The 22,462-nt window shown below is 38.1% G+C and overlaps 2 protein-coding genes across 3 annotated transcripts in view; one reads left to right on the top strand and one right to left on the bottom strand.

Annotated features, from left to right (window-relative positions):
• Window positions 1-1,305: 1,305 nt before the first annotated feature.
• sec61g.L (SEC61 translocon gamma subunit L homeolog) lies at window positions 1,306-6,154 on the top strand. The gene is given in 4 exon segments (NM_001171658.2): window positions 1,306-1,410; window positions 3,258-3,353; window positions 5,215-5,317; window positions 6,031-6,154. Coding segments are annotated over 3 exon segments (207 nt in total). The 5' UTR covers window positions 1,306-1,410; window positions 3,258-3,259; the 3' UTR covers window positions 6,041-6,154.
• A 7,741-nt stretch (window positions 6,155-13,895) lies between these two features.
• tpk1.L (thiamin pyrophosphokinase 1 L homeolog) overlaps window positions 13,896-22,462 on the bottom strand; it is a 199,641-nt gene continuing 191,074 nt past the window's right edge. For both annotated transcript variants that reach the window (XM_041566090.1, XM_018267534.2), the window contains one exon: window positions 13,896-14,353. In XM_041566090.1, coding sequence (XP_041422024.1) covers window positions 14,223-14,353 — 131 coding nt within the window. In that variant the 3' untranslated portion in view covers window positions 13,896-14,222. The remainder of the gene's footprint in view (window positions 14,354-22,462) is intronic.

Below are 22,462 nucleotides of genomic sequence, written 5' to 3'. Positions count from 1 at the left end.
TTTCCCTCCCCGTCCCTAATTTACATATACAAATTAGGATTCGGTTCGGCCGGGCAAAAGGCCGAAAAAGGCAGAATCCGAACCGAATCCTGGATTCGGTGCATCCCTAGTTGCTATAGGTAACAGAATTTGGCACATGAATCGGGGAAATATGTGCAATATGGTGGAGTGTTGCAGTAAATTTTGACAGTGAAATTGCACCAAACTAAGTGGACTGATTCAGGTGGTGGTGAACTTAATGGCACGAGTGGTGGTATGCATGGGAAATGTGTTTTTCTGTTGCTAAGGGTATCAGAAGTTGGCACATGAAGAGGTGAAATATGTACAATTTGGCTCAGTGTTACCGTAAATTTGGACAGTGAAATTACACGAAACTAAGTGGACTGAGTCAGGTGGTGGTGAACTTCATGGCCAGTGTGGCGGCATGTACAGGAAATGTATTTTGCTGTTTTTATGGGGGACAGAATTTGGCACATAATGAGGAGAAATATGTGCAATTTGCAATAATTGGCACAGTGTTACGGTAAATTTCAATAGTGAAATTTCAACAAACTAAGAGGACTGACTCACTTGGGGGTAGGGTTGCCACCTGGCTGGTATTTTACTGGCCTGGCCTGTAAAAATGATGGTTGATCCCAATATTATTACTAGGGAAAAAAGATAAATATATAGGAAGGTTGGTATTTTTTTCCAGAAAAGGTGGCAACCCTACTTAGGGGTCAATTTAGTGGCACTAGTGATGGAAAAAGGATAGTCTGAAGTTTGACTGTGTGCATGTAAATAAATGGTCTGATAGCTTCACTGCTCTACTGAAACAGTCTGATAGTTTTAATGCAGTAGAGGGACTAGGGTGATTTAACCCCTTGCAACATACATTCACACCCTGATTTTAAGTGCCAGGATTCTACGTCCTTTTAGCACTCGGTACTAATTTCACTATATTGAATGGGTGTCTTTCGACATTCAGCTTTTTACGCGCGCGTCTCTTCAGAAAAGTAAAACGAGATCATTGTGCTTTATTGTGTGATTAACCTTTACCCAACAAACACAACGTAAAGCCTCCCTGTCCCTTAAATCGCCACATCAACAAACTGCAGACACTATAATATTACGGCGAAATAACAGGAAGTCCCTCCCACCCCGCTGTGCAAGACAGCTCATCGCAATAGTATAAACCTCCGAGAGCATTAGAGAAGGAACGAAAATAGATAAGAGCGTCGGACGTATCATTCCGCATTCCTCGCCAGTGCAGACGTACGAACCACTAATTGGGTGGAGAGTCTAGTTTCCGGTGACGTCAGCCCACTAGAAGTAAGTAGTCTGCTGTGCTACGTGTCCTAGTTGGAGATTGCCGCTGACCATAGTAGATCGTGGACTAGGCTTGGCTAGTTACCTCCTTCCCCGTTATAGGTAAGTACTCAGTCACTTAAAATTGCTCCTTCTGAATGCTATTTATTTGTACTGATGACAATGGGATTTTTCCACTAGTAAGTAGTATATATTATATACAGCTACGCATCTGCCTATTTACTATCCGGTGTAAGATTTCTGCCTTGAGATGGTGGAGCAAATGTTGTAGGGCCACGACACCTGGAAAGAAACAAATACCTTAATAAAACTCTTATTAGCCTGGGAAGCTTAAGTTACAACTGGATTCTAAGTAGATCTTTCTTCCCTTATCTACTGCCATAGCCTATTGTAGATTTGGCTAAACGTTAAAGGGGTTGGTCACCCACTAATTAACTTTTAGTATGCTGTAGAGAGTGAGATTCTGAGACAATTTGCAATTGGCTTTCATTTTGTATTTGTGATTTTTTTAGTTATTTAGCTCTTTATTCAGCAGCTCTCCAGTGTGCAATTTCAGCAATCTGGTTGCTAGGGCGCAAATGACTCCAGTAACCATCCATTGATTTGAATAAGAGACTGCAATATGAATGAGAGGGTCTGAATGAAAAAAACGAGTAATAGAGAGGGCCTGCATAAAAAAATGAATATTAAAAAGTATCGCTCACAATACATTTGTAGCCTTAGAGCATTTTTTTTTTTAGATGGGGATCAGTGCCCCTCATTTTAAACATGTAAAGAGTCAGAAGAAAAAGAAAGCAAATAATTTAAAAACCTTAGACCATGGGCCCACTTTCCAAACTATTATTTTTCCTCTCACTTAACCTCTTTATTCTCCTAGTCTTTTATATCTACTTACTATACACTATTCTTCCATTATTAAGCCTAAGAAATAGGGAATGACCATGAAATAGGCCAAATGGTTAGAAGCAAGAGGCCTACTGACACCCGGGCCCACTGGGAGTTTTTCTTTGCATAGAAGAAATGTTTAAGTGGCCGCCCATTTATAACGTCATTTAATTTGGGTCATCTCCACCAAACGGTACAGCGGCCATTCCCAAATCCTGAATTGAATTTTGAGCAGCAGAAGGCGCATTACTGTAAGTTATATGTAACAAGGAACACATTCAGTATCATGTATATTTTGTAAAATCCATCAACAGTGAATGTGCTTCTTGTTTAGCAAAATATAACATTACAATGACCAATGAAAAGTAAAATTTAGGAGCTAGTAGCCCTTTAAAACTACAATCACACCGTGCCAACCAATAATTAAACACTGGTGCCGGAAACGATTAGCTTTAGATATCATGAGATTTAATGGATTTGTCTTGAATTCTATTTTTAAAAAAGAAAGCATGTTAAATTACTAGGGATTTCTTCTCACAATCTTCCACATCTTCTCTTTGGCCCTGGGCCTGTGGTACAATGAAAAAAGCGAACTTTTGTTTATATGTTTCACTCTACTGTTCTTACACACCTGACCGGAGCCAAAGAGAAGGAAGAAGATGTTGGCGTAGTACTTTTACAGACGTACCCTGGTCTGGTGCAGTTTTTATCAAGGTTTCTTTGGGGTGATTTAGTAGATTCAACAGTTTACCAGCATCTTCCTAGCAACTGATGTATAGTTGGTCAGCCTCTCGCTAGATTCATTAACTTGCGTGGTGGATTTATCTTCGAATTGGCAACCTTCCTGTTTAACAATTTAAACCTGGCAATGTGTGCCATATTCTGTCCAGCATTCTCCTACTTTTAGATTGTAAGCTTTTGGACATGGCTCTCTTTACATCGTGCAATGAATTTTATTTTTTAAATATAATTAATTTTTATGATGTAGACTCTATTGTTGTACAGAACTGCATATGCTGCTGCTTTATCAATACATGTTAATAATATTACCTTTTTGTTTGCAGTCATGGATCAGGTTATGCAGTTCGTTGAGCCCAGCCGGCAATTTGTGAAGGATTCAATCAGACTTGTCAAAAGGTGTACCAAACCAGACAGAAAGGGTATGTTTATCTTCTACAAGATATATATTTTTCTTTTATGAAATGCTGGTCACTACTTTTTAAAGGGATTGTTCACCCTCCAAAGACTTTTTTTTTCAGTTCAGCCGTTTTCATATTGTTCTGTACTTTTTCAGTTTCTTTCCATGTTTTTTTTTTTTTTTTTTTTTTTTTTTTTTTACAGTTTTTCCAAAAGTTCAAGGTTTAATGTTCCTACAATTGGCTACAATAGTTGATATATTTCTCAGCACCATATGTGGAATATTAGCAGCAATTATTGTATCAACTCTAACAGCTGCCTTTAGAAACTCAGGGATTCTGCTCAGCAGGAACAAACACAAGAAATGTATCAACTAAATGTATCAATTTAGAACAATTTACAGTCAGCAATGCCCCTCCCAGAGCTGCTTTAGAAAGACATAAGAAGGTGATAAGTGTCACTTTACACTTCAATATTATAAAAACAGTGACACACAGAAAATAGAAAGTAATCAAAAAAAGTCTATTTCTGGTGAACTATCTGTGAACTGTATTGAAAAAAGTTTTGGAAGGTGAAGAACCTCTTAAATGTTCTTGTGTTAACTTGGCTTTACTTCAATATCCAGATTTTTCTCCCAGTTGGCTCCTGAGTCTCATCCCACAGCAGTGTCCATTAATATCACCATACTTAACTTTTGCAATTATCCAGTCCTCCCCTGCTGGTTTTTTGGGGCTAGAGAATCACAGAAATATGAAGTAGAAATATACCAACACATTCTATGCCCCTATCACAATAAGAGTAATGCTACAGGATAGAGTAAAAGAGCACCTTGACGTCTGGATAGGGATTAGTTATCAAATTTAAAATGAAAACTTGTTTTAACTGTCATTTTAAGGTTTCTTAAAAATCGATACAACTTTGCTGCTTTTCCTCCTAGAATTGAAGAGAGGGACCAAATCACAGCCTTTTATAGGCGAACATTGAAATTGATTTTGAAGCACACCATATGTCTAGTAAAATCCTCCTGGCTCACTTATTTTATACTGCCTCCATTATTTTCTACTCACATTCTATATAGTATAACCAAATAGTATTGTGGGCTGAGGCTAATCCATTTTCTAATCTATCACACGTATTCAGGAGTTGGCTTTCAATTGAATCCATGTCTCTTTTCCATCTTTAGAGGATAGCAGAAAGCACATTTTAATGCTCAAACTTTGGAGTGTTTGTTGAACTGGGGTTTTGTTTACCCATTAAAAAGACCATTACTAGTTGTATATATTCCATAAAGAAGTTGCAACCAACCTAGGGTACTTCTGGAACAGTGCCATTCCACCATGTTCTATGCGACTACCCATGTTTTTTCCCACCATAAATTTAATAGGTTAAGCTATATAATTTGTTAGAAGTAAAACTATATACTTATGATAATATGATGTAACTGTTGAAGTCATTCTAAAGACAGAATAGTCTTAATCAATCCAGTACTAATGGCAGAGATGTTATTGAACTATCGCTGTTTATTCAGAGCAGTTGTGGGAATGAACAGCACTAGATTTGCAAATAGCAGCATATAAATAGTGATGGGCGAATCTGACCCGTTTAGCTGAAAATTCGCCGGAATACAAGTCTGTGGGCGGCAACTTTTTTTGACTTGGGACAATTGTTTGATGCACAACAAATTTTTTTTTCTCCTATGAGAATCTGGGGACGTCATTTTTTCTGCGAAACTTGGAGAAAAAATTCACTCATCACTACATATAAATAAACATTATGCTTTCATATATTTTGAAAGGGATTTGGGTCTGTGGCCAATTATGTATCCTAGCTCTCTCTCCACTCATTTTCTTTCTCAAGATAATAACTGTATTCATTTTATTGCAGAGTTCCAGAAAATCGCAATGGCAACTGCAATTGGCTTTGCAATTATGGGATTTATTGGTTTCTTTGTAAAGCTCATCCACATCCCTATTAACAATATCATTGTGTAAGTATATATTTCATACTTAAATGTCATTAATATCTAAAACTCCTAGCATGTACTGCAGTACTGAATATCATAGTAGCAAACAGCATTGATTACAGACTTAATATCAGTGACATTTAGTTTGCCTTTGTCCATTTTATTAAATAATGTGGCTTTCCTATCTATGCGTATCAAACAAGCTGGGGGCCTCATCTAGCAGTCCATCCTCCATCTGCTATGAGCTACATTAGATGAAAACAAAGCAGTCTTTTTATCACTAGGTCATGCAGTTGCCTGTATATTTGTCTACCAAAACATAACTACCCTTTCAAATATTCCGATAAAACAAGTTCTTTGAAGATTACGGCTACTGCTTGTGCATTAAACATTTTCCTGGCAGTGTTGGTTCAACATTAAGAAATGCTTTTTTCCTGAAGTGTAATCTGAAGTGTAATCCCAACATGAAGGTTTGGGGGGAATAGCACTCATTAGACAGGTGTTTCGTTAAGAAATACAATTGTTTCCTCCCCAATGGAAGTGGGGCTCTGTTGGCTCACATCTTTGTTGGGAGAAACCATTTTGATGTGATAGGTACCTAAAGCTTGTTGCCATGTTAGATTTTCTAAAATTTCTATTCATTGTTTGGTTATGTTAATACTTATTTACCTAATTATCACTTTGTACATCTGTCCTGCTGCAACTTTTTGAAACTAGTCTTTTATCTTTTGTTTTAGTGGCAGCTAAATGGAACGTCGACTTGGATTTGGAAAATTGTCATTGTTAAAGAACAAGTCTTCTGGTTTTGCTTAATGTATATTTTTTATCTGTCACCGTTCATGTAATAAACAGACATTTCTGTATTTCCCCCATTGTACAGCTGCATTCATTAAAAATTGGCTTTCTGATAGTGTCCATTTGTAGGAATAATGTATCTTTGGGATTCATACTCACACAAGGATTATTAAAGATTTTTGGCTTCTGGTCAACTTGGTTCATGTCCATGCCAGTGTTAAGGAAATGAGTAGGGATGCACCGAATCTAGGATTCAGCCTTTTTCAGCAGGATTCGTCCGAACCCTTCTGGCCGGCCGAACCAAATCCTAATTTGCATATGCAAATTAGGGATGGGGGGAAATTGCGTGACTTTGTCAGAAAACAAGGAAGTAAAAATGTTTGCATATGCAAATTAGGGTTTGGGTTTCGGCCAAATCCAAAATAGTGGATTCAGGGGTTCGGCCAAATCCATAATAGTAGATTCGGTGCATCCCTAGAAATGAGTCTATAATTCTACTGGGTATTGCCTAATGGAACTTCATTTTGTCACCGGTTATTTAGATCTGTGAAACACAATTTGAACCACCAAAAAAAATACCTTTTGCTTTTATAAAGCACTAATAAAACCACCATAAAAAGCGAAATGTACTCAAATGGAGATGAAATCTATATATAACAAATCCTTCCCATCCTATATAAAGCTGGCCATAGACGTGCAGATTGTTTCCGTATGTCTGACAAATGATCATTCGTTGCAATCTTCCAACCATTCTGATTAAATAAAGTTGTAAAAAGAACAAATAATGTTCTGGTCATGAACTTGACAGGCAGCAATCGTACGACAGTTACGTCGGAAAAATTAGTAGTGACAGACCCAATGATATCATCAGATATTTTCATTAGCCGACAGATATCTTCTAACCTGTCTGATAAACTAAACAACTGATCATGGTACAAACAATGTCTGGACAATCCACACTCAGTCCAAAACTAGTACAAACCTTTTGTTTTGTACAACTTTGTTTGCTTCTATGGCCAGCTTACTTTAAAGCCTTTATTACAATGATATAAAGATCATTATACAGACAAAATATCTGTATTTCTACTCTGAAAGTGAGACAAGTTTGAAAACTACTGGTTTCAGTCTCTTGCTTAGTAGAAGAAATACTGAAAACCATAGACATTTCTAACTTAAAATAACAGACAAAAGGTATATTCAGAACAAGCCTCGTCCATTGAGTAGGGGGTTATTTACTAAACAACAAAAGCAAAAATCCGAATCTGAAAATCCGGCATCTCAGACCTGTTGCGGTTGAATATAAGTCAATGGGAGTAGTCCCAATGATTTTTTGATGTGCGCTGGGTTTCATGCAATACCCCAAAGTTTTCGGGTGAAAAATCCGAAAACAATTGTGAAAATTGTATAAAAAATTGTGAAAATCAATTTTTTCCAGCAAATACAATTTTTGGGGAAAATATAATAAAATAAGCATAAAAAAAACAGTGGATTTGATCTGAGTTTGTAGCAGAAAATATTGAGACCAATTCGGACTTTGATAAATAACCCCCTTAATGTTGAATACTGCTCCTTCAAGTCTGTGGTTGGAAGGTCCTCTTCATTGGAAGCCCTGGTTCACGGTCACTAGTATACATGCGAGTTAGAGCAGAACACTTAGTGCTCCACGTTCACTTCATATTATGCTAGGTGAACCCTAAAGAGAAAGGTAATAGTGACCTGCCATGTCCTTTGAGGTTAAGTGCCATCTATCTGGTATTCTGCAAGCTGCAGCATGTTCAGGATATTAGGGCTGCTGTTGAAGGGGTTGTTCACCTTTATTCTTAGACAATTTGCAATTGGTTGCTATTTGTATTTTTTTGAGTTATTGTCAGTGACCCAATTTGAAAGCTGGACATAGCAAAACAGCAAAGCAAATAAATCAAAAACTACACAACATGAATAATAATGACTAATTGCAAAGTTGCCAGGAATCGGATATTCTATAACATACTAAGTTACCTCTTTTACCCCACATTAAAGGGCATGTAAAGTCTAAAGTAGTATAAGGCTAGAAATGCTGTATTTTGTACACTAAATATAAACATGAACTTACTACACCACAAGCCTAATCAAACAAATAATTTATGCTTTCAAAGTTGGCTACAGGAGATCACCATCTTGTAACATCTTTGCAAGACTAAGACGGCACATGCTCAGTGTGGTCAGGGCTGCTTAGGGATCATCATAAACAAAACTGCTTGAGTTCTGCATGGTTGGAACGTAAGGTGGGGGCTCCCCCTGCTGTTCATAAGTATGATTGTTTCCCTGCTCAGCAGTTAGGGACCGTCTGACAATTCCTATCCACAGCAGTAAATGAAGGGAGAATTTCACTGCATACAGTCAAGTTTCTGATAAAAACGGTACACATTTTTTAATAAAAGTATATTGGAGATAGGTTTCTTTTTCATTAAAGAAAGTAAAAATGGGATTTTATTTTTTTGCCTTTACATGCCCTTTAAAGGGAGTTAAACACATTTGACCAAGCTGTGGAAAGCATGTCCACAAAAATATTTCCTTTTTGCATCTTAATATTTAGAATATGAAAGTTATGAGGCTGGACATATAGTTCAGTTAATATACATTTGTATAGAATTATTTTCCCACTTTGTAACAGTTTTATGAACACATTCTGGCTTCAAATACAAAATATTTACCCATTGATATATACGAGGCACTCTGGAAAGAACAAGTGCAATACCAAGCATGTCATGAATATGAAATACTGCCACAGTTATTGTCTTCAAATATATTGAAGCACTGCAGTTATTGTACAATCTGCAAAGGTTTTGACACCTGGTTTATTCAGTGCTCTAGGCTTTTGTTTATACAATATTGCTAGTATTTTATATTTATTTGGCAAACGGATGGCTACTGTCTGCACTAATCTTCCATTCGCAGCATGATCTACTTCCTTCCTGGAAGATTGTAGAACGAGATAAGCCTGAAACCTACAATAAGTTTTGAAAACTTGGCCATCTTTACCACATATTTCTCAGAATCAAGCAAACACTAATAAAGCAGAGATGCCATGAACTGTTAGCCTAGTGAAAAAGAGTCAATGGAGGATATATATAAAAGGCAAAAGAGCCTGCTTGCAATTCTTTCTCCAAAGACTAACAAAACTTTTTGACTGTTTTTGAGGATTTTGTTTTCCTGTGTTTAAATATGCTCTGGCTAATGGTGTTTTTAAACACCATTAGCCAGAACTGGTACACACTTGGGAAAGAAATATTCCATTGGAATATTTTTGTGGTCCTGGCCACCCCAATTGTGGAGATGAGAAATTTGATATCTGAGGGAGCCTGTTTATATATTGATCAGGACAGAGTAAGGTTGCAGAGACACCCCAAGCATGACAGTCTTACTCCAGAATAATTCACAAAACAATTGTTCTTTAATTTGTCTTAAAGGGGAACTATCGTGAAAATGTAAATTTAATATAAGCTTCCTCATACTGAAATAAGATACTTTTTAAATACAATCAATTAAATATTCTGCACCGTGTCTGAAATAATCAAGTTTATCTTCACTATTCTTCTCTTAACATCTGTTTCTCTTCATTCTGTCTTCATTCAGGAGTTGGGTGTCAGATGAATGATCCAATATATCTTATAGAGGGTCTCCTTTTGCCTAGAAGATGTATTCGAGCTCACTCTATTAAAATCACCAGAAATTCTGTCTCTCTACATGCAGAATTTGTGCAAAAGGCAGTTATTTTGTTAGATTTTGTTTGTACTGGAATCAGTTATTCAAGCTCTAATTCATCTGCTAGGAAAGAAAGCCTCCCCTATAACATATATTGGATCATTCATCTGACACCCGAATGCTGCACCAAGATAGAATGAGGAGAAACAGATGCTGAGAGAGGAATAGTGAAGACAAACAGAAACAATGCAGAATTTTTAATTGATTGTATTTAGAAATTTTATTCGGTATGAGAAAGCTTGTATTAAATTTTCATTTTCGCGATAGTTCCCCTTTAAATTGTCCCCTATATGGGATAAGTCACTTTCTCAATCCTGATCAATATCTAGGCATCAATCTGTTTAGATATTGATCAAGACAGAGGAAGGTAGTGGTCCCTTTGCAGTCTCATGTTCTGGGCTGCCGATATTGTTGAGACGAGGCTTTGATAACTGAGGAAGTCTGTTTTAATATCAATCAGGACAGAGGAACTGTCACGATCGGCACCCTAAATCCAGAACAAGTGCTAGGCTCCCTGGACTCGGCTCCGCTTCCACCTCCAGCAGCCGCCTTTCATTTCGGGAGGAGCCCTCCGCTAATCGGATGCCGCCAGGTCTTAATAAGAGAGGAGCCAAGCAAGAGTTCTGGGGGGCACGATTGTTTACCAACGATTTAGGACGGAAGGCCAACCAACTCAGGAGGAACAAACGGAATAGCATGGTCAGAGAGGCCGGGTTGGTACAGGCAGTGTTCAAGCAAGGTCCCAGCCGGCCACTAGACCACCAGGGTAAGCGTACCTTACAGGAAGACAGACATGAGGCAATTGAAGACAAACAAAAGAACAAGTTTTAAGGGGTACTACTCTGTAGTAAGACTGTCGTGCTGGTTTTTTCTACACCTGGTTTTGCCCATGACAAATGGCAGCCACCTGTCACAGTACATAGGGCAGATTTCCGCCCCAAAAATACTTAAGTTTCAGACCAAAATCAGACCTGTGTGAGGCATGACAGTTGACTAACACTGATATTGCCGACTCCACACACAAAGCAGCATTGGGTAGTACAAGTATGGAAGCTCGGGACTTGGAATATTCTGGATAAGTTATCCTTCCTCAATTTGGATCTCCCTACTTTCAATCTACTAGAAAAATCATTTTGATTAAACCCAATGACATTGTTTTGCTTCCAATAAGGATTCATTTTATCTTAGGTGGGGTCAAATGTAAGGCATTGTTTAATTATTACAGTGAAAAAGGATTTTGAAATACTTGATTAAAATGGAGTATATGGGAGATGACCTTTCCATAATTTCGAACTTTCTGGATAACAGTTTTCCAGGTAACGGATTCCATACCTGTACTGGCATTTTCACCTTCAGCCGTGAAACTGTGTAACACTAGCCTAAAACCTCACCTGTTTAAACAATAATATTGATTTATCATCTGCTGCATGGGTAGGGACCCCCTACTGAACTTTTCTTTTAACTTTTGCGAACTTATGAATTTTTTAAGTTGTTTGTCAATTGCATAATAACCTGTAGATGAGGTTGAAAAATGACACATCCCAAGAGGACAGTCATGGATCTGTTTGGCATGTATACACTGTAACTGTATCAGTTGAGACCAGCAAATAAATGTAACCACGTTTTAAGTCCCTTTGTTTAAAGGAAAACTATACCCCCAAACAATGTAGGTCTCTATAAAAAGATATTGCATAAAACAGCTCATATGTAAAACCCTGCTTCATGTAAATAAACCATTTTCATAATAATATACTTTTCTAGTAGTATGTGCCATTGGGTAATCATAAATAGAAAATTGCCATTTTATAAAATAAGGGCCGCCCCCTGGGATCGTAGGATTCAACTATACATGTAAGGTCACATGAGCCAATTAACAGACAGAGTTGTGTCTTTTGCTTCCACACTTCTTCCTGTTACAGTTAGAGTTGAAGTATTTCTGGTCAGGTGATCTCTTCCTGTTACAGTTAGAGCTGCAGTATTTCTGGTCAGGTGATCTCTTCCTGTTACAGTTAGAGCTGCAGTATTTCTGGTCAGGTGATCTCTTCCTGTTACAGTTAGAGCTGCAGTATTTCTGGTCAGGTGATCTCTTCCTGTTACAGTTAGAGCTGCAGTATTTCTGGTCAGGTGATCTCTTCCTGTTACAGTTAGAGTTGAAGTATTTCTGGTCAGGTGATCTCTGAGACAGCACACAGACCATCACGAAATGGTGGCTCAAGGCAAGAGATGTAAAAGGGCAATATTTACTTAAATATATATTCCAGTTTTGTAAGATTCTTTAATATGCCACTTAATATAATATGAACTATCTGTTGCTTAAGTGTTCATTTTGGGGGTATAGTTTTCCTTTAATGAAACATTTTACAGCAACAGCCTACCTCTGATTTAGCTGCATAAATGTAATATCAAATAATCTCCCAAAAGGAGAACTTCCATTCCAGTAGATCCACAGCTGAGACGGAAGAAACTGTCCATTGAACACGTATAACCTAGACGCTCCACAAAACTGGGCTTTAAAGAAAAACATTCTCTGATTTTGCACAATTTCACACAATAGCTGGAGGCTGAAAATAAAATGTGATTTTAATGAAAGACCAACTAAAAATAAGATTTGAAAAAGTTATTTATTTGCTAAAATCCACAAACCCATGATACATAAAATGACAAGTAGATTGGAAAATCATAAAATACAGATTAAGCTTGTGTTAAAACTGAAATAAAAAAGTATTAAGGGACAGTAATACACTACGGGGGTTATTTATTAAAGGAGTGTTAGAGTTTTTTTTTTACTACGAATGAACTCAAAACTCGAATGGTATCTTATTTAAAAAAAACTCAAATGTGAAAATCCAGATTCTGCGGATTCGAGTCCCACAACCCAGAATCTGTAATTGATCAAGTTTTCAGTGGAAAAAACTCAAATCGCTAGAATCATTTGAGTTTTCGGGCAAAACCCTCTGAATAAAAGAAAATCAAACAGGCCGTTAACATCTTCAAATGGTTCCAGGGACCACTGCCATTGACTTCTACATGACCTTGACAGGTTTTAGGTGGTGTATTTTTGGATTCGAGCTATTTCCAGGGTCAGAGTATAATAAATCCTGAATATTTAAGTTATCTGACACAGGTCAATTTTCACAGGAGTTTTACAAATTTATTTGCCGGCGCTGAAGCATGGAAATTCGCAGCAAATTATCTCCTGTCAAATTTATTCACCCATCACTAACCTTTACCAGGTTTTCCTGCGCTGCATAATCAGTTTAAAGTGGGACTCCTGGAAAAGGTTAGTAAGATGGAGGTGTGGCATTAGTTTTTCATGGGACAAAACTTGATGTTATGTGATTCCCCCCTCCAGTGAATCAGTGTTTCCTTGTTCTTTAATATGATGCAAAGAAGTGGATTTGGGGATCTATTGCAGTCCTCATTGGTTAGTGGACAATCCCTATAATACCGCTATAATATATTATACATATAAATATTTTATATTTCATAAAATTAAACTGCCTCTCTCTCTCTGTCAGAAGAATAAAGAAAGTAAACTGGAACATATTCAACTGAGAAACTATGGTATTAGTTACCTTTTTCTGCTGATTATCCAGCGTTTACTGAAATAGTAATAAGTAGTAGCAGCGTTTCATATTGGCTGGGAATGTAGTCTAGGTAGATCAGCAGGATATAAATGATTAATATTTCATACTGATTTGCAAATCATTACAGAAAACTTATGCTAAAAACAATGTTTGAATTCATCCATTAAACAAAGTAATTCGTTCACTGTGACTTTTACTAAATCTTCTTTCAAATGGTTAACTTCTGCAGGATAGTGATATATGAATAAAATACCCAAAAATAAAATAGTCCAATGCCCCAATACATAATCACAGCTAAAAGTTCACTTTTCAGTGCCTCATCATTAATTTATCCTGTCTATTGTATGTGGTGGGTTTTAGTCTACAAACCAGGGGCATGTGATTTGGCACAGCAACTTAACTACCCATGTCCCATTATAAACATTGTCATTGGACCCCTCTGAGGCCAAGTGATTAATAAACTGCAGCATACATTATAATTTTGAAGATTTTATTATATTATAATTTTTGAAGGTCATATTGGCAAATATCCACATTATGAGGCACCCACTTGGTTTATTTTTAAGTATATTCTAAAATATTGGGTTTACAAAATTATAATACATTTTCTACTAATGGTACCAAGTAAACAACTCTGGCATGAAACCTGGAGTTACAAATGTTGCAAAAACCTAAATAAATTTGAGCTAATATTAAAATGCTAAACATCTAGTAATATCCTTTGCACCAATCACCGTTCCAAAAAAAAAGGCCCAAACAGTAAGGCACTAAAATATGTTAATAGTTGGAGATTTGGTCCTTTATCAGTGATTGTTCATGTGCTTGATTCCCATTGTCCAAATCAGAGGATTGTCAGTTTCCACTGTGACAATGCCTGTCCCATCATAGCTATTTGATGTACTGACCAATGTTCCAAACTTCAACACGCCAGCAGCTGAAAAATAAAAAGGTTTCATGTTATCACAAGATAAAGAGATGCAATATGGCAGTGAATATGTGCTATGAGAGAGGGTCTATTAATGGTCGGGTGGTCCCTCACTCCAAAGACATCAAGGCTCTATCGAACAGAGTCAGTGGCACCGTCCAAGCCACACAATATCCAAGGTACAAGCAAAGTTCACTCTGGAGAGCCAAATTAAATCCAGTGTACTTTATTCAAACACTAAAACACAACATGTTTCAGACAGACATGTCCTTCATCAGGTGCCAATTAGCACCTGATGAAGGACATGTCTGTCCGAAACATGTTGTGTTTGAGTGTTTGAATAAAGTACACTGGATTTAATTTGGCTCTCCAGAGTGAACTTTGCTTGTACCTATGAGAGAGGGTCCTAATGTCCTAACTGCCTTGCATTGCCCTCTATGAATTGTAACTGAAACACGGACTGCAGCCTTTCCAAAGTAGAAATGACCAGAGTTGCGCTGAATCCATCAATTTTGGATCAACCGGATAATTGTCTAAATATTCGTCCAGGCCCTAATTTGAATATTAACATTTTTAGAATAATATGTATTTTACTTTTATTGGTGCAGAGGATACAGATACATTTCAGAAGAGGCCAAATCCAGAATTCAGTGCATTATTTGCATTTGAAGAAGCACTTTCATGTAGTCTGCATCTACACCACCAGAGCCCATGACCATCAGCACCTAATGCCTAATGGTTCCAATGGCATCCGCCAGATTTTGGACTGAAAATGCACACAAGGATTTTCACTGTGGGGACACTAACAAGTGGAAGCCACTGTAGTCAATGCCCTTAGGAGTCACAGGTGATAGCATGGCGCATGGATGGAAATTTCAGTTTTCAGTTATATAAGGCTTGGTTTTGGTTTGGCCAGGCTTTTAGATTTAGCCGTTTCTAAAACATGATAAAAATAGCTCGGATTCGGGCAAATCCCAAACCAAATCCTGGATTCGGAGCATCCTTAATTTACATGTATAAGAATCCTCTTCATATTGCATTTCTAGCCATTTAAAGGCTATTCATGTTAATTCATATATAATATATAACTACATGACACCTTTTCACTAGCATGACCAATACAATTGTACTTTTTAAAGTCAGACACATACAGAATGTGGCATGATTATTCATAAATAGTCTTTGGTTAAATACCATTTTGATGGCTGGAGCCCTGAAGATAAATGTAATTTACAGATGTCTTGAAAGCACTATAGGCCACTTAATACCAACAAACGGCAGGGCTAACACATTCACGTATGATTTACTTAAACTTGGTATTGCTTTAAAAATAGTTCACCTGAGGAGACATCTTTAAAAAGACAATGTTTGCCACCCCATGTGTATGTAGGCAGCAACACAACTCATGTAAACTTTCTCCTTTACAATCCCCTTCCTACTTACCATATATGCAGAATATTTTGGGTAACCCATTTCTAATTATACCCCCTGGATTGTAATTTTTTCAGATAGGTGTCACGCTGGCAAGTGTAACATTAAAACTGCATCTCCTTCTGCCAGTCACAACACATAAGGCATGCTGCACTTGGCATTGTATATATGGGGGGACTTAGGAAAACACATGTCCTTCTGGCCTTGTACTTTATTCTGAAGGCAGAAAACAAGCATTTGTGCAGACGCTTGAGTACTCCTGGACACTAGATTTACTGCCTTGAGCAGAGTGGGTGGGGCGTAATTAAAAAACAGTAAGGGGCTGATTCACTAAGGGTCGAATATCGAGGGTTAATTAACCCTCGATATTCGACTAGGAATTGAAATCCTTCGACTTCGAATATCAAAGTCGAAGGATTTAGCGCAAATACTGCGATCGTACGATCGAAGGATTATTCCTTCGATCGAACGATTAAATCCTTCGAATCGAACTTTTTAATCCAACGATCGAAGGAATATCCTTCGATCAAAAAAAGTTAGGCAAGCCTATGGGGACCTTCCCCATAGGCTAACATTGACTTCGGTAGCTTTTAGATGGCGAACTAGGGGGTCGAAGTTTTTTTTAAAGAGACAGTACTTCGACTATCGAATGGTCGAATAGTCGAACGATTTTTAGTTCGAATCCTTCGATTCAAAGTCGTAGTCGAAGTAGCCCGAAGTAGCCCATTCGATGGTCGAAGTAGCCCAAAAAATACTTCGAAATTCGAAGTTTTTTTTACTTCGAATCCTTCACTCGAATTTAGTGAATCGGCCCCTAAATATAAGAGGTGCCCACATAAGCACCACATACCACCAACATATGAAAGCAGTGGAAGTGAACTGACCATCAGTGTAGGAGTAGTCATTAAATGTTTAGGTAGATTGTGGTCAGTAGCTTGGCGGAGGCCGTATATGATTGGAGTAGAGGATCAAGTAAAAAATTCAAAAGTACAGATGCATTTCCTTCTGATACCCATATCCAATTACGGCACTTATACCCATATCCAATTACTAGCACCAGTGTTTGATTTAAATTAGGGATGCATCAAATCCACTATTTTCGATTCGGCCGAACCACAAAAAGTCACTCGATTTCCCTCCCACCCCTAATATGCGTAAGTAAATTAGGATTCGGATTCAATTCAAACTGGCAGAAGGATTCGGATGAATCCAAATCCTGTTAAAAAAAAGGCAAAAAAAGAAACCTGGATTCGGTGCATCCCTAAAATATTGAGTCTCCTTGCCCTGTGCGTTTGGAGACAGTGCCCTTAAGTCAATAAATAAACAAATGTTCCCTGATCACAAAACTCCTAAATGATGATATATGTTTATAGACTTTAAATACCACCAAACTGTTACTGTTGTTTTCCTTTTCTATTCATCAGTTCATCATCCATATAATCCAAAATGTAAATTACAATACCCTTTGATCTATGAGTCGGCTACTGACTAATTCTTTTGTTGGTAGTAGGCATTCGCTGTGTCTGTGGTTTCTTGAGCTGATCTGTGCATTGCACTAAGACTATACTGTGCTAATTTCAGCCACTAGAAGGAGCCATTTACCTTTTTATAGGCTTCTTTATTTTTAGCTTAAAAAAAAAGCATTACAACAATGCACTGTGTGACTTATATTAAAAGAATAAAGTCTAAGGCCATGCCTTATCAAAGAGAGAGTCTCAGCCAATGCACCATGTTGGTTATTGTGTATCCTGACCTCAGTAGTTCTGTAGTTCATGCAATCAAACTGAGGATTGCTGATGAATTTTTGTGCATTCAAAGTCACAGATACATTGCTTTGCTGTGCTAAAGGAGGTGCAAGATTGTTTTATGTTTATAGCTGCAACACACAATACCTGAGTTAGAAATGTTATTTTGCAAACATTAAAGGCATAAATTATGCAGTTGCAGCCATATATAATGACCCCAGTTACACAAAAAATATCCCATTTATGCAAGGTACTTGCATGTAAAGCCACTCGTTGCACTTTCACATAGTTGCGCTGAGCACCCATTTTTTGTTTTTGTTTTTGCACATGCAAAATAGACCAGGAAACCCTCGAGCTAACACCTCCCTCAAAGGTTTCCACAGCATCCAGTCAATTACCAGTGAACTTGGTCAGGTGCCAAATGGTGATTGTGATGCCATAAAAAAAAATTCAGCACCATTTGTTGCCAATTGAAGTACACACACAACTGTTTCAATACAACAGGTGCATTGCCCGCTAGAAGCCACAATGAAGCTGGAAGTATGGGAAGAAAAGCTCCATTGCTTGTACAACATAATGATAGCATCTGAAATGGCACTTTGTACACTGCGGGTCTATATTTAAATGACCCCAATAGTTTTCCAGGGCATCAACTGAATACAAGTTTACAATCAATCTTATAGGAAAAGGAACCCCTTTTTCAAAAAAAAACCCGTACCCCCCACCCCATGTAGACCCCCCTCCCTCCTCCCCCCAGGCTAACTACCCCCCGGGGAAATGCCCCATACTTAGACCTTGTCGAAGACTCTTCTGGTGGAGTTCCACGCATCCATCTTCTGCGTCCTCTGTAAGCTGACTGGGAGATCGTCAATTTCCGTGTATTTTCGTGCATGCACAGTCGCAAACCGGCAAACTGCTCCAACTGTGCATGCGCTGAAATACAGATCTCCCAGTCAGCTTACTGAGGACACGGAAGATGGATGCGTGGAACTCCGCTGCGACATAACAGATAACACCATGATGTTCTACAGAGCTTATCTGCTATCTACTATATACTCTGAACCTTTTCTCCTTTGAATGGCTGCCCCATTGTTACACAGTAGCTTATTTATATAAACAATAGTAGTGTTTCTGAAGCAAACACATCAGTTTTACCAGTGCCGGGCAACACTGCATTACATTTTTATTACTTTAAAACACTTTTTGATGTTCCTTTAACTGAATGGCAAATGCTTTGCCTTTGGCAGATACTGTAGCTGTGATGCTGGCAGGCTGGGATGGCTAAGGAACATTAGCTCAGTTAATTGAAAGTGGCAAATTGTTTCTGCCACATGGTAACAGTGTCTTCACTAATAATACTGAAAGCAGTTATCAGAGATTTTATGACTTCTATAGAGCTGTGCTATAATACTATGTGGTGAGCGTTCATTCATGTTTATTTACATAGAAAACAGGAGGTGCATTTTTAAAAATCTTATTAACTGGATTTAAGGGATTCTCTTTAGCTTTATACTTTAGGAATATTCTATTCCCCAATAAAGGGAGCTGGGCATCTTGGTGATGGTTTTAAGGCATACATTTATAGGAAGAAAAGGTACCGGATTTTGTGTCTCATATAAAGAATCCAATCCAGAAATGCCCCTTCAGAATAGAGGAAGCGTAATGCATGGCACTTTTGAGTCTTTTTATTACGAACATTTATATGTCTTCCATAGAAAAAGAGTAGTTTAAACTTGAAGGGCTCATAGCAATATAGTTAAAGATCTTCAGAATCACTTAGCAATGGATGATCTGATGGCAAGTCTTTAAAAACATATCCAGGCCGACTGGCACAATTAGGAGCTTTTTGGCGGAATGCTATAATCATAGTGGTGTTCCCTGTGGCAGATCCAGTCTAGCCATGTCCCATAAATGCACTGTCTATGTTCCCAGCATGTGACAAATGGAACCAGATGCAGAAGTGGCATTTTGGGAAAATCACCCAACATGTTGGGAAACAACAGACTAATTAAACGGGCCTCTTGCCCTTATTTTGTAAATAAGGCTCCCTGTTTATTAAGATTACCGAACAGATAATTACATTAAGATGACTGAGGTGTTACGCTGGCAACACAAAGTTTCGCTCGTTTGGTGAGGTTGCCAAACAAGTGGACCTTTCCCAGTGTAACCCTTTTGTCGACACCTTTGGAGTCACACTCAACAGTGGCACCTTTCACCTCCTGAGTCTCTAGCAGCTTGGCAATGAACAGGATGGACTCTCTCTGTCCTTCCATGGTTTTTCCATCAAGTGCCATGCAGCACAAAACAGCAGCCGGTCTGCACTCATGGACAGTCCCACATACACTGGTTCTGGCTGGATGCTGCAGGGGCGCTTTTATAAGCTGTGCCAGTCCACCCTGTGCATTTGACTCCAACCCCAGTCTCTTCCTGGATCCTCCTCTTTTACCCAGATGTCCTCTGGATCACAATGATGGGTATACAGGTCCTCAGTACAAGGACTGCATCAATGATCAAATGCAGTAATTACCCCAAATAGATTTTTTAAACTAGTTTGATCGATATCTTTCTGATTTTTGGCCACATATCAGTCTGGTAGGCCCATCAGAGGGCAACCTAGATGGGCTGATAAGCTGCCTATTTGGACTGAAGGAGCTGGATCGGCAACTAAAATCTACTTTGTCCCATAGTACTAGACTAGACAACATTACCAGATAATTTTTCCTCTTTTAGGTGCCACATCAACAAACAATGAGAGAAGTAGCAGAATGTGAGGCTGTTGTAATGGACACACACACTGGCAGTATTTAGAACAAAAAAAAAGCATTTAACGTCAGATTAGGGGGCCGGTTCACTAAATTCGAGTGAAGGATTCGAAGTAAAAAAACTTCGAATTTTTGTGCTCCTCGACTATCGAATTGGCGTAAATTCGCCTGAGTAGAATGATTCGAATAGATCGAGCGCAAAAACGCTGCGACTATTCGCCATTCGACAGTCGAAGTACTGGATCGAGCGCAAAAATGCTGCGACTATTCGCCCATTCGATAGTCGAAGTACTGTCTCTTTTAAAAATACTTCGACTGCCTACTTCGCCACCTAAAACCTACCGAATTGCTTTAAAAGCCTATGGGAAAGTCCCATAGGCTTGTTTTCCAAGTTTTTGATCGAATAAAAAGGCATTCGATCGAATGAAAATCCTTTGAGCGAATATTCGATCGAGCGCCTATTCGCCATTTCGACTATTCGCCAGCGCGTAAATTCGCCCGAATTGTCTATTCGATTCTATTCCCCAGTCGAATTTCGAGGGATTTAACCCCTCGAAATTCGACCCTTGATGAATTTGCCCCTAGATGTACCAGCTTCTTCTGCAGTTACAAAATATTCTATTTCCATACAAACTATCCATTTGTTGTTGTTGCGATATGCAATACATCAAAAGAATCTATAATTATGAATGACATTACATAGTGAACATGAAAGGTAACCATGGGTGTTAAATACACATAAACAAAATAAGATCACATAATAATGGCAACACTCCAGACTCATTATGAGCTTGCAAAATGGATTAATGCTTTATATATGCGGATTCAGCACATACACGTTCTTACTATTTAGATGAATCTATCTTGTGCTCTAATTTATTATTTTGAGACGTGCAGAGTCAGCAGCAACGTTTGTAGATGTCAAGTGAGATCCAGGTGCAAGCTGCAGAGTAGCGCAACATGAAATTCTAACTGAACAGCAAGCATCGCTTGTAGGAACACATTAGTGCTATAAAGTATAAAACTGGCTTCCGGGTCAGCAAATACTTGCAGTCCCCTGGAACTTATTTTGTTCAAATATATTTTATAATGTAGAACTAAATAATGAGAGTCTAAAGCACTGTGATTTTTCCAGTTATCCAACAGACATTTTGGGAATGCTCAGATTGTCGCAGAAGTAAAAAGAAAGCAGTGTGGGTGGCGGCATGTCAGCAGTCTGTTTCAAGGTATTCCTATTTGTACTCAATGAACGACGACAGTTCTGTGCCAAATATCATAACAGTTAGAGGATCTTTAGTGAAGGGAAGCTTTGTTTAAAAGTCCAGGAGCTGTTTATTAACTAAGTTTAAGTTTCAGGTTCATTCCTAACAGGTTAACTCAGAGTCCCTATGTGATCTTGTATTCCAGAACAGCAGCACTGAAAAGATTAACCTGGACATCTTTTCTCCCATGAGACAGAAAACCCCTATAATAAAAAATACTAGCAGGGAGCTGTGTAAATAGGTGGTGTGTTTGTCTTGTCACAAGACTTTATGGGTCCAAGTCACTACTATAGGAAGTTGTTTACAGTAACACATGCACTACAAGAAAATACCTACCATTTATGCCTTCTAACTTGGGAAGCACAATTATAAATAACAAATTTCCCATGAAGCAATTTAATTTTTATTAATCATATCAAACAGGGCTGCCATATACTCACCAGTTAGGGGCAATGGATTGTCTGGCACCTCTTATGCATTGTATCATTCTATGAAACCTTTAAACACAGAATGTCCATGTTTTGCACTGTCCAGGTCCTTCCTTTATCAAACTAGCAGCGACCTGAACATCTGCATAATATCCTGGCCTCCCAAATTCAAAGTAGGAGAGCAGAACAAAATGCATTACTGTAATGCTAAAAGTTTGATACTTGCCAGAAATGCTATAGTACATTGTAGCAGTTCAATAAAAAAAGATGTGTCATCATCAACACATTGATTTTGTGCTAATAAACCATTTATTTTGCTTCTGTTCCAAACAAGCAGTCATGCTCTCAATGCACATCCCCAGATTTGGTCAAGCAAGTTTGGCCAATTTTGAGAATCTGGATTTGAGAATCCAGAATCCACAAACTGTCAGTATGGGCCTGGGGTGTAATTTTGTCAGATGATCTTCTGCTCTTACTGAATTAGTCAGTC

Source organism: Xenopus laevis, chromosome 6L (assembly GCF_017654675.1).
Source record: "Xenopus laevis strain J_2021 chromosome 6L, Xenopus_laevis_v10.1, whole genome shotgun sequence".
NCBI classification, from domain to species: Eukaryota; Metazoa; Chordata; class Amphibia; order Anura; family Pipidae; genus Xenopus; species Xenopus laevis.
This window is presented reverse-complemented; position numbering and strand designations above follow the sequence as displayed.